The following is a 12,445-nucleotide window of genomic DNA, read 5'->3' as shown; positions in this document are numbered from 1 at the left end:
CGTTAATTATCTGTATTAGCGACGGCATAATTATCGTCGCTACTTATACACCGTTGTTAATAATAGTAATTAGTGATGAAGTTATTTCTGTTGGATTTTTAGCGACGGCTTGTCGCCGCTAATAGTCTTTTTTTACTTAGAGTGATTAAAAAAAGAGCCATCTTTTCATTGCATCTTCATTAGAAATGATATCACTTGATAAAGAAGCAGTCAGAAATACACAAAAATGCAGTATGATCCCAAAGGTTTTCAAAAATATATATTATCTAGTTCATTTAATTAAACCATCTTGTTGATAGAGGTCACAATTACTGATTTAGTGGTAGAAAAAAAGAATTACAAGAAATTTTACAATCAAATAAAGATATTTTGAATAGATCTAAGAGCATTAAAAATATCTTATAAAAAGTCAATTTAATAACATCAATAGATATTCGCCATGCTGTTTATAGAAAACAATAATTGTCGGCAAGAATAAGTAAGATCAAATTAAGAAATTGATGAGAATTTTCAAAATAATTGATGAGTGGCCGTTGAGTTATTATGGTACACTAGATTATTTGATTCTTTTTTTGAAAGCAACTAAATGATGAGCTAATGCTTGCCCAAATGGTAATACACTTTTCTTAGCACTCAAAAGCTATAGATTCGATTATTAGACTTGCATCTCTTAAAATTTGGATCTATATAATTATAGTGCAAGCTAGCAAAAAGAAAATAAATTAAATAAATTATTTTGATAGTCATTTTTTATATTAACCATTTTTTTATTAGTTTGGGCATTTTTGTCGTGGGGGGGTGTTGGTGATAGGAACTAGAACAAGTAAAAACTAAAATCACTGAGAATATCAGTTGATGAATCAAAATGATTTGGTGATTTCTCGCTTGGGGCTGGCAATGTTTGCAGGAAGATTAATATCTATGAAATAATTTCTGATAACCCAATATAATATCAAGCGCATCTGGTGTAGTGGTATCATAGTACCCTCCCACGGTACTGACCGGGGTTCGATTCCCCGGATGCGCATACATTTCATTTTTTTTTTTTTTCTCCTTCAGTTTTGTATTTTACATTCTTATTTTCAGACTTCATTCTTCCCGTTATTTAGTTATTCATCTCTAATTTAATTGTCTTTAATTCCAAAACCTGCATTCCTCGCAAACACACTCAACTCTGTCCCCAGGTCCCCTTCCCTCCCCAAGCTCTGACAATTTCGAGTACCGGGCAGTTTTGGTGAGGCCACCCTTTTGAAAGAAAATAAATAATTACCAATTGACCGTGTTTGGATTACCACAAACAAATATGAAATATGTCATCTCTTCTAACAGGGGTGCTTATAATGATACATCACACTGGTCCATCAAATTTGCACTAAATCTGAAACCTAATTGCGAACTGCAATAGCTAGAACTAATTTATGACGAGCTTCTTGTAATGCACTCGGCGTTGCACGCCAAACATAAAATTAGACGAGATCCGTAGAAGTTTATTAAACTAGATTCAAGGTGCAGTTAATTTTCTCATGTAATTCCTTCTAAGTTCTAACTCATCTGGCAAGTGCTTCATCTTCATGAATTTAGACTGTTTCTTCAAGAAAACTTCCCAAATATCATGATAAATCTAAACCTTTTCAATAAAATCAATTAAAGGTTTTCATCCTCCTAGAGAAAATTTTAGTCATCAAGTAAATTGCACACCACAAATCCAAACCCGAATCAAATAAACCGAGTAGCAAAGGGGTAGACCATATATAGAAATGCCCCATTTATTTTAATATTCAGGACACCACAACTAATCTGACCAGTAGTCGATGACTAACCCAAAATATTAGGGCACAATGCAATGCAGACTCCCACACACACTTTCAAGAGTAGTTTGGGCAATTAAACACCACCAAATGTACCAAAAAAATTCCTTGATTGCACAAGTTTACATGACTGGGTACCCATAGCTCCAAGTGAGAGATTGATTTTGGACTCTTTAGGCATCAAGTTCATCTCTTCGACACCATCCTCATAACCTAGTGGTTTAAAGAAACCACCTTTGCACCAGAGTGCTCTCTGAGTCGATTTTGGTTACAGCTTGCTGCAGTTGAAAACATGGCAAACCCTCAAATGATTATGCTATGAAGAGATAAAACTGTTCTTGTATTACCTAAGTCCATGCATATTCCATGATATCATATCCCATCATAGACAGAAATGCACACCGTAACAAGATTTTTTTTTTCTTTTTTTGATCCACCAAAACAAGATGAATGCTATAGATTGCTCAAGAAGCGAGATACTTTTCTGGAGTACTTTTAAAGATTATAGACCACCATCCATTTGGTAGCACCATGAGTTCAAAAACATTTAGTTAATTGTTGCAGTACAGGAATGGAAACGAGGTAAAAGGGTAAAACAGATCGTCAAACAGATATTGGACGCATAATCTATTTTTTTTCATGTCTAAAACTTCCTCCTGTGATAGTTCTAACAAAAAGGCATATCTTGCTGGGAAAATGAGATAGTTCTAAAACTACGCCATTGTACAACTGCAAGATAGGTGTAACAGGGCCGTGATCTTTGTCACCCGGTGCCAGCATTATCTGCAAACATGAGAAAGCTGGCTTAGAATAAGCAAATAAACTCCAGGCACAAATGAGATTCAAAAATAAAAACCAACAGCAAAATCCAGAGGTATGTTAACAAGAACATGATTGAGTGGAAACTATTGAACTATATGACAATGTTTTCAACAAATCACGCACGATCTTGTCAACCGATGGGGCCAGTCACCTGCCACAAGCCACGAGCCTTTCCCCCCAGGAAGTGACATAGTGATGAACTTTTTTTATATCTTTATGGTGCCCCTTCAAGTTTCAGTTGATTATGCCATCAATTTGTCCCCATGCTGACATGTAAGAAATGACCAATGAGATGTCTCAATAGTCACTGCCCTGCCAATCAGTAGTCAAGCCTAATAGGCCTCTAACATCAAGGTAGTTGGGCACTTCATTTTCTGACTAAAGATTCATAAAATTCCTATTATGTCACTGAGAAGTTTTTTTTCTTTTTTGCTGCAAACAGAAAGCATGTAATGAGGAACCTGCAAACAGACTCATTTAAAGCCCAAACTCCTGGAGTGTATTATAAATGATTGCCACTGCCCAAACTTCAGTGACGAGTATAAGCACCCTCAGTTAATGAGGCCAAACACATTTATGGGTCTATTTTTCACATAAAGCAAGTTTCATGATTTATTCTCAACATGCCAACGGTTGTTAGCTCTACTGATTGGTACCCCCCTGCTCAGTGCTTGCCCTTGGTGGGCATCAAGGGTTCAAATCCTGGTGGTGGCCCATGACCGCCATACTTACTTTAAAAAAATGAATAAATAAATACTTTATGTTCCACATGTTTGTATTCATGCACAGTAAATAGATTATCATAATATCATTTGACCATATGGGGGGAAAGCTATGATTCTTCAAAATGCAATAACTTCAGTTTCATCCTCTGAGCATATAACTTGCTTGAAAAATTTTCTCGTCAAATATTAGCCATTACAATAGGAAGATATAAGCAAAAAGAAATGTGACTGCATAGAACTTATGCCTAAAAAATTTGGTATGACATTTCTATAGTAATTTAAGCCAGTAAACATCTGATGAAGGGAAAATTTAGTAGGAGATTGTGAAATACAAATTTAGGAAAGAAAGTTCACGATCGGTGGATGCGATTGATGACGTTCAATTCTTCAATGGAATGTCCTAGTTAGATTAGAAAAACATATAAAGGCTTTTAAGATCCTAATTCCACTTGAGCTTCATCTGAGATTCGCTCAACATCATTTTCATGAGTAGCAAAAGAATTATACTTTTAGACACTTTCTTGTCCAGAATGAGGAAGCTGTTACTCTTAAGATTATGTGACAACTAGATTGTGTAAGAGTATCTAGTTTTAGATGTCTAATTAGAAATGTTTTAGTATCACTGAACTGATGTCTTTATATTGTTATAGAGGTGTTCACATAGTGTAAAATATATTCTTCAAGGATATCTACAGAAGTAATAACTAAATCTTGATCCTACGAAGTGACAGATGCATTGAAAATAAAAAGGACTTTATTTTGATAGGTGCTATCTTTGCATGTGTCAAAAGTGAAAGAGATGATTTTTTTTTTAAAAAAAATACACATAGTTCATATACTGAGTGATAATCAACCAGGATCTCCATAGAGAAGAAGACGTATGACAGCAAACCAAAATAACAATTAAAGTAATATCATCACTAGAAAGATGGTACCATGAGGATCTCAATGAAACAATTGTGGACCTTGGTACGGCATATTGAAAAGGTTTCTTGCTTGATGTTTGCATCAAAACAACATGGCCTATCAGAAATTTCAAATCTCTGGATTCAGAAAATAAGTGGCTACACTAACAAGCCATTTAATGCTATGATTATAAGATTAATATCTTTTTCTGTGGATTGTACCTAAAAAACAAGAGTGACATGGTTATAATCTCAAATAGATTCTATTTTCAACTAATGAAGAATCCTAAGTGGATGCAAATCAGTAAGGGATGGACATTCTATTTAATGGAGAGATGCTACGATCTACAAAGACAAACCATTTCTGATTTGAAATTCAAAATTGCAAATGCCTCTCTTTCTCTTATTTCTTTATTTTTTTCCTTGCCTTATCCCTTCATTAGTTTGTATGCTCGGCTTCAAAACAGATTTGGCAATGGATTCACCTTGTAACCAGCAAAAGAGCATAAAGCATCCCTCTGCTTAAATGCCGTCTTGACATTGAAGTGTTGAAAAGCAGTAAAAATTGTACTAGTTCACTTAAGTCAGCAATTTTGGCATTTGGCCTGCTACCAACAGCAGGACAGGGACCTATTTCTTTCAACTTATGAATTCTCAGACTAGTGACAACAAAAATTGCTAATCAACAGGGGATAATCTGACATGCCTAAAAATTTCCTTTCCATTATTCTTCATGTATGGCTTAAGCTTTGAAAAGTCCTTGCACGTAGCTTAGGACAAATACTAATCTATTTCTCTCTATAATACCACCAGTTGCAAGGCCCATGGATTCATAACTCATGAACTTGCTTCTCCAACTACTGCAAACCCCTTGGGTTCTCATTAAAAGAAAAAAAAGGTAATTCTATTCCATTTTTTTCACCCTCCAGAACTTTTGAAGTATCCTTACCAAATTAATTCCACTCATCTTGCAGCCAAAAAAAAAAAAAGGCATTTTGCCTCACCAGGTTATCATTAAATTATCAGTTCCCTTATCAAGTGTTTTCTTCACATGAAACACCTTAAACAAACCAGAAAAATACTATTGCACACAAAGGCATAGTGTCATTAGCTACCAAAATGATGTTGTGTTACAAGTGGATGTGAATGGAGTCAGTAAATTAGTGAGGCAAGGCTAGAAGGGCATAATTTGGGAACTAGCTCTTATACCTATGCAAGTAAAACCCTTAAAAGTTTAGTACATCAATACTTTGGGACACAAATCCATATTTGTAAATTTCATAGCACCTGTTTTCCCTAACAACAAAAAATGTACTCTTACACTTTGCATTGATGACAGGGTTGACAACCATATTTAAGTTGCTATGCTACAAATCCGAAGTCAAATGCAGCACTTATTACAAAATGTGTTCGACTCCCTATGCATGATCATTACACGAGTCAGTCAGAATTCTAAAACTGAAATTGAAACTTTTCAGTTTCATTAGAACTCCTTAAGCAATATGAGACCAAAAAGTGTTTCTGAGGTTCAGCTGAAATAACCTGAGGCCATATTCAATGTATTTAGGGACAACTGCTGTTATTTGAAGTCACCTACTCATTTTATGACTTCTCAGAAAATAGAATGCATTCGGGCATTCACTCAAGGTTAGGAAGATCTTCTCTTTTCTTTCTGCATGTGCAGCCATGGTGATTGTAAACATATTTTAAAGAGGGAATAGGAGAGGGTTTTGTGTAGTAAAGTGGATTGTCTAAACAGTGGATCTATGAGATTTAAGCTCAGATCTGTAATATTCAATCTCGAATCTACTCTATAAGGTGTCAACTTCCAAAATACAAGAACTTCTAAAAACATCTCTTGATCACTCTTCTATAGGCTTTAATGAACCTCCTTTATGTGAAATCTTGTGGACCTATTGTGGCAATTTTTAGATTCAACTGAAATTTACAATTTTTCATGGAAAAATATGGTCTTTGTATTTAGCTTTTCTCATTAAAAATTTGACACCAGTAGATAGTTCATAACTCTTGCACTCATGTTCTCTTTAACAATTACAATTGCATGTATTAACCTATCATCACACTACTAAATATTTATACACTCCAAATTGGAGTGGATTATGCATTTCTTTTAATTCTTAACTTCATAATTAATAATATTTCCAGTACAAGACAACTAAAACTACAGAAACAAAGACCAGTGCTCTCTAAAGCATTATCTAATATTTTCCTCACAAGTTCTATATATTTTTATTTTATATATTTCTATTAATTTAATCATTTTATATTTTCCATTTTTATATAATTTTTTGCCGAAACCCTAAGACTCAAAATGAATGAACAAAACTGCAGATACTCACACAGTCAAAACTTGAAAAGATGGTCAAGGCCAAAACTGAGTTTTCAAGCCTTGGATTGTTTGAATCTAAAAATATAGCCAATTTAAAGAATATCATAATGTTATATGAACAATCCAAATATTTAGAAAACTAGTCGAAGACCCACGCGTTGCACGGGGCCGGATGTGATGTTCTTTCCAGGTGGCACAACAAAACTCATTTGAAAAGCTGAGTTAGCAACACTCCGCAGAGTATTGTTATATATATATATATATATGACATAATGGTAAAAAAACATGTCTAAGGGAGTTCAAAAATCTAACTCTACTTAAATTCAAGGATAAGCAATCCAGAAAAGAAGCCATGCCAGGCTTCATTCTTTCAGGGCCAATCTAATATATATAATATAATTAAAAAGAAAAAGCATTGAGCGAGCCTGAAACAAATGTTTAATGGTGCAAATCTTGGCAAGACTATTGATCATTTACAGAGTTCCATTCACAGTCAACACCAAGTGAGAAGTGATGCTTCGATTTGCTAAAGACACCTGCTGGTAACGAAAAAATAAAAAATCTGACATCCCACACCAAAAGAGAAGCAAATGCTTTGGTTTGAAATGGACCCAACAATTGGCTGATAAACAAATAAGTCACTGAGCTTCCTGAGAACATTTGGATGATCATCCTTGGCTCGCTAAGAAGAGAAGCTACAGCAACCAAAACAGCCCATCAAGAAAATGAGCTCATCAAATTCATCGCAAGAAACGATAATCAAATACTTTGATTTTGGCCTGGCTTTACATTTATAACCTACCCTTTCTTCCACGACTGCCATACAACACATCTCATAACAATTCAGAATCAAGAACTTGTTTTGAAACCTCAATGGATCGAGTTGATACTCAGATTATTAAGAAGAGAAGTACAACAACCAAAGCAATCCAAAAAATATTGTAAAGATTAAGCTCTATCAAGCCCTAAAATTCAGAGCCCTAACAATATAAGGGATAATGATCGAAGAGAAAGAGCGGCTGACGATCGGCAAAGGGTGGGACGCGGTCATCACCATGGCCAAGTGGAAGGGAGATGTGGGAGATTGCAGGGGTGGGCAAAAGGCGGATTGATGTCGCGACGCTGGTGGGATTGATGTCGCGATGCTGGTGGGATTGATGTCGTGACGCTGGTGGCCTCACGCCAATTCCTCCCTGTCTCTCTCTCCTCCCATTCCTCCCTCCTCCTAACCTTCTCCACCACCCCCGCATCCTCCGCCCTCTAGTGGCTCTGCCCCGCCCAGACCTCCTCCCACACCTACCCCTTCATCTTCATCCAGTGCCTGTCCATCCACGCCCTCTCGATCTTCCCTTGCCAAGAGAGGGGGCCAAAGGTGAACGGTTCGTGGTGGGTACGGAGATCCATGGGAAGAGAGGGGAAAGCACGGCTGAATAGGGAAGGCAAGACGATGGCTGGGCTTTTGTGTTGGTTTTCCCTCTCTTCCAGTCGGCCCCTACACCTTCCTCTTCCATGTACGCTCCCTCTCTGACCCTGTCGATGCGGTCCCAGAGACTGCAGTAGGTGAGAGATTGCGTGAGGGCGGTGGCGACGACAGAGATGGCGAGAGCACCCTCATCAACCCTTTCCTCTATTCCCCTTCTTCTCTTCCAGTCAGCCCCTACACCTTCCTTCTCCCTGTACGCTCCCTCTCTGACCCCATCGGTTCGGTCCCAAGACTGCAGTGGGTGATGGCGAGAGCGGGGCTGGGGTTTTGTATCGGGGAGGGAGAGAGATGGTGTGGTCCCGAGAGGTTGGGTGAGGGCGGCGATAGAAGGAATCGTGATGTTTCATAGAGATTCCTTAAATCGATGGTTCAATACTCTTCTATCCATGTGGTATAGCCAAACTTATTTGAGAAGCCTTGTTGGTAACACTATAATACTCCTCCATAGAGTATTATTTTATATATATATATATATATGATGGGACAGAAAACACGAGTTGTATCATAATCCACAAGAAGATGCTCGAAGTCCATGGTGTTTGGCAACCAAAGGTCCAAAATACCTAGGCATGAGGACAAGAAACAATTAATGACCCACTTTGTTAAGATATGATGAAAGAAAACAAAAGTTTAATTTTCTATAGTCTTGTGCCATGAGGCTCTTTTTTTTGTGGGGGGGGGGGGGGAGGTGTTCAAATATATCTTGGGCCATATCTAAATCTACGATTATGTCTACACATTGTAATTAAATTTAAAGAGCTACTCATTCTCAAAAATTATCATGATGCATATTTCCCATGTTTAAATTGCAGAATTATGATTCCTTTTGCTTAAAGTATCTCCGAGGGCCTAACATTTAGCCTAAAAAGCTAGCATGTCCAGTACGTCGACTTGACATACATGGTAATTGATGTTTGTCCAAGCTATAAAATGATGGTCATGTACTACAAGCTATAATCAGGGGAAGACCTAAATATCCATCCAACAACCTAACAAATCACTACTGTTAATATTTGGTTCATACAAATACTAACCAAGTCGCTCATATTAAGTTTCACTTTTGATTCCCCCACAAAACCATATCAATCTTTTGCATACAATCAGAATTCTACTTTGGCCAAAAATGACAGACAACATTAAATATCGAATCAAAATTTCAAGCTGAAAGAATGCCACAAGATTCTTAATACAACTTCTGAGGGTTGGTGGACTACAACAGTAACTGTACAAGATCACAAATTTTTTTCATAAGGAGATTCACAAACAATACAATAATTCATGAAAGTACGAAACATATTGTCTAGATAAGAAGGTGTCACAGGTTTTTTTCTGAGCTGTTGATTAGTTAGGTAATACCACTACCATATCTATTCATGTTAATGTGCTTCCCAGTCTCATGTATAATGGAAGTGGGGAAGCATACTTTAGATGATAGCATGGGCTATAATTCAAAATGTAGACTCGTTTAGAAATAGAACCCATCCATAACCCTCAACTAAACTGAACAAAAAATTAATATTATTTTTACAAAAGAGTAGATTCCATGTGCCAATTGCACCAAGATACTAAAGGAAGCTACCCTGCCAATCTTAGAACCCCTACTAGGGTATGATCAAAGCAATAATAAAGGGATTGGGGAATCATCGACCACAACCAAAAACAAAGATAAGACTAAAATGTAATCTATCAACCAACTGATCCAACACTGTCAAAAACCAAATCTTCATTTTTTTAGCTAAGCATGCCTTCGCTACATTATTATTTTGCAAAACATAACCTCAGAAAAGGTTTTTCTTTTTTTGTTTGCCATTTTTATTTTTAGCATAGATGTTCACTAATCCGCTCGATGGAACATTTTAACACAACAGCTAGAGTCATATGCTTCCTCCTAGACTAAATTCCATTCCAATTTGCATTTTTCTGAAAAGAGCCAGTAATTTTAAAATTCTGCTAAAAATAACATTTTTCCAACAAGGCAGCCATAAGAAAGACAACAGATGAAATCTTGTAACAAAGCAGACAGCAAGAGGAGATCAAAATAATTCCGATATAAAACGAAACTCTATACATCTATATCCAAACCAAGTAATTGACAGGCATAAAAGTCCTACCTTTGGGAACGAAACAAGCTCCATCAATCGATCATAGTTCAGCCTCATTGCGGAGATATTCCCCGGCATCGGCCTGGTGGTTGACAACAATAGCATCTGCATGTGCCTTGCGGCAGTCCTGAGTGGACCGGGCGGCAACGCCGAACCCGAGCGGGACGTCGGTCATGGAGAAGATGACGACGCCGTCGCCGGACTTTACGCTATCGGTGATGCGGCCGAGTCCGGACTTGACGACGGAATTGCCGTAGAGGAAGGACATCTCAGCAGTGGGCTTGAGCCAGACCTTGTGACGGGCGTGGGCGGCGAGGAGATCGAGGGCTTGGACGGTGAGGCGGAAGGCGCCATGGTGGGTGAACTTGCCGATGCAGGTGCCTACGCCGGCGAGGCGGCCGCGGGAGACGTTGGTGGAGCGGCGGACGAGGGATTCGCTGGCGTAGTACACGCGATTCTTGTGGAGACGGAAGCAGTAGCGGCCCGGGGGGTCGTCGGGGCCTTCCACGGCGGGGCGATCCACGATGTGTTTGAGATTGGGACCAGTGAATTTGAAGAGCTTCTCGAACACCGCCGCCGTCTCCTTCTCGTCCAGCGGCCGCATCGCGCTCTCGCAGCAGTCTAGGGAGAAGGTTTAGGGTTTTTCTTTGCTAGGGGTTTTGGGGCAGTAGGAAGGAAGAGCGGGGGGGCGGGGGGTGGTGGGGTGTGTCTCGGACCTAAGTTCTAGTGGGAAGATTGGGCCTATAGACGGGTTGGGTTTGCCGTTGGGCTTAAAGTGAAAACCCGTCAAATTCGCATGCCATTGGTCCGCGTTGAACCTATCAAAGCAAACCAAACTAGAGATGGCAACTGTAACCGAACCCATCGGATACCAAGTTAGGGATATCCGTTTCAATCCAATCAAAATGGAATAGATTTTGCCTAATCCAATTAAAAACCAAAATAAATATAAATTCTAGATAAAATATATAAAGTCAATTTGAATTGGATATAGATAATGGTACATCCCACCCATTAAAAATTTAATCCAATACAAGCTTACTAAATATCTCCTTTTAAATTTTTAATTATTTTATAATATTTATATGATAAATTTTTTATCCGACTTGATCTGACCTGATGCAAACCGTCTTATCTATCCTATTCGACCAATACAACTATTTAAGTAGGTCCGAACAGATATGGATATGAGATTTTTTATTTTAGAGCTATTTGCTGACTCGATTTATATCCAATCTATTGTCATCCCTAAACTAAACTATTTAATTCATCTGTTTGCACAAATCTTAAAGTATGTGTTGTATGATTTGTCTGCTAGTTTAAACATTTGGTCACAATCTTCTATCTACTGCTTTTGCTCTCTCTCTCTCTCTCTCTAACACCCCTAGATCTTGAAGTAATTATATCCTTCAATACCATATAGCCATTGACATAATATAGGATATAAATTTTTCTAAATCTTGATGATAGTAGTCATTTCAAAATCTACTATGCCATTTTATTTGATTTATCATATTTAGAATAGGCAACTTAAATTTGCGTTCATGGCACTGAGATATGATTTATCTTCTTATCAAAAAAAACTATTACGACCAATCCCCTGGAGCGCTTGACGTCGGTGAAAAGCATCTGCAAAAGAAGTCCACTGACTGAAATTATATTCGACAGAGACCCTCCGATACTTAAGTCAGTAGGGAGTGGTGAACAACAAATAGAATATTTAAAATGGTAGAGTATCAGCCCAAAAATATTTTATTAATGCTGTTCATTTATCTCCCTCTTATAAACAAACTGTTGGTAACCGTTTGTAATAGTTAGGCACGTGGATTCTGCTTATTCCGAAATTATGTTATCATGGAATGGATAGTTAGTGCCCACTGATAATCGTGTATGTAGTCGTTATGCGTCTTCCACGCTGGTAGTTTCTAATATGTCGATTATATATCGGTACATATGGTATATCAACTGACCATCAGTTGGTTATTCTAGCATACCGACTGGTCAGCAATCATCATAGTTGACTTGGTTTCGGATGGAAGTTGATCGAGAATTTTTGATTATGTGTTGGTATAACTGATTGATAGTCAAATGTTCCAATTATTACAGCGATTGAGAGTCGAATGACATATTGTAATCGACTCGGAACTCATTCCATGGTGTGGCTTTATGGTCCATTGTCAGTCGTCGATATATGGTTGGTTGGTTGACTATGAATCGGATTTGCCGACTATGAATTGGGGGGAGTAGGTT

At 37.8% G+C, this 12,445-nt stretch overlaps 1 protein-coding gene and 1 non-coding gene across 2 annotated transcripts; one reads left to right on the top strand and one right to left on the bottom strand.

Moving 5' to 3' along the window:
• The first annotated feature begins 956 nt into the window (after positions 1-956).
• TRNAG-CCC (transfer RNA glycine (anticodon CCC)) lies at positions 957-1,027 on the top strand. The gene has a single exon. It is a non-coding gene; the product is annotated as a tRNA-Gly (tRNA).
• A 1,176-nt stretch (positions 1,028-2,203) lies between these two features.
• Positions 2,204-10,897, bottom strand: LOC140854510 (uncharacterized). The gene is made up of 2 exons (XM_073250459.1): positions 10,205-10,897; positions 2,204-2,591 (listed from the first exon to the last, which is right to left on the bottom strand). The coding sequence occupies exon 1, from the start codon at positions 10,797-10,799 to the stop codon at positions 10,236-10,238; it is 564 nt and encodes a 187-aa protein (XP_073106560.1). The 5' UTR covers positions 10,800-10,897; the 3' UTR covers positions 2,204-2,591; positions 10,205-10,235.
• Positions 10,898-12,445: the final 1,548 nt, after the last annotated feature.

The sequence above is a fragment of the Elaeis guineensis genome, unplaced genomic scaffold (genome assembly GCF_000442705.2).
Source record: "Elaeis guineensis isolate ETL-2024a unplaced genomic scaffold, EG11 Super_Scaffold_1000024, whole genome shotgun sequence".
NCBI classification, from domain to species: Eukaryota; Viridiplantae; Streptophyta; class Magnoliopsida; order Arecales; family Arecaceae; genus Elaeis; species Elaeis guineensis.
Note: the sequence above shows the minus strand (reverse complement) of the source record. Positions and strands in the feature narration are given on the sequence as shown.

Coding starts and splice junctions, on each gene's coding strand:
- LOC140854510 (XM_073250459.1), bottom strand. CDS start 10,799: ATGCGGCCGCTGGACGAGAAGGAGACGGCGGCGGTGTTCGAGAAGCTC.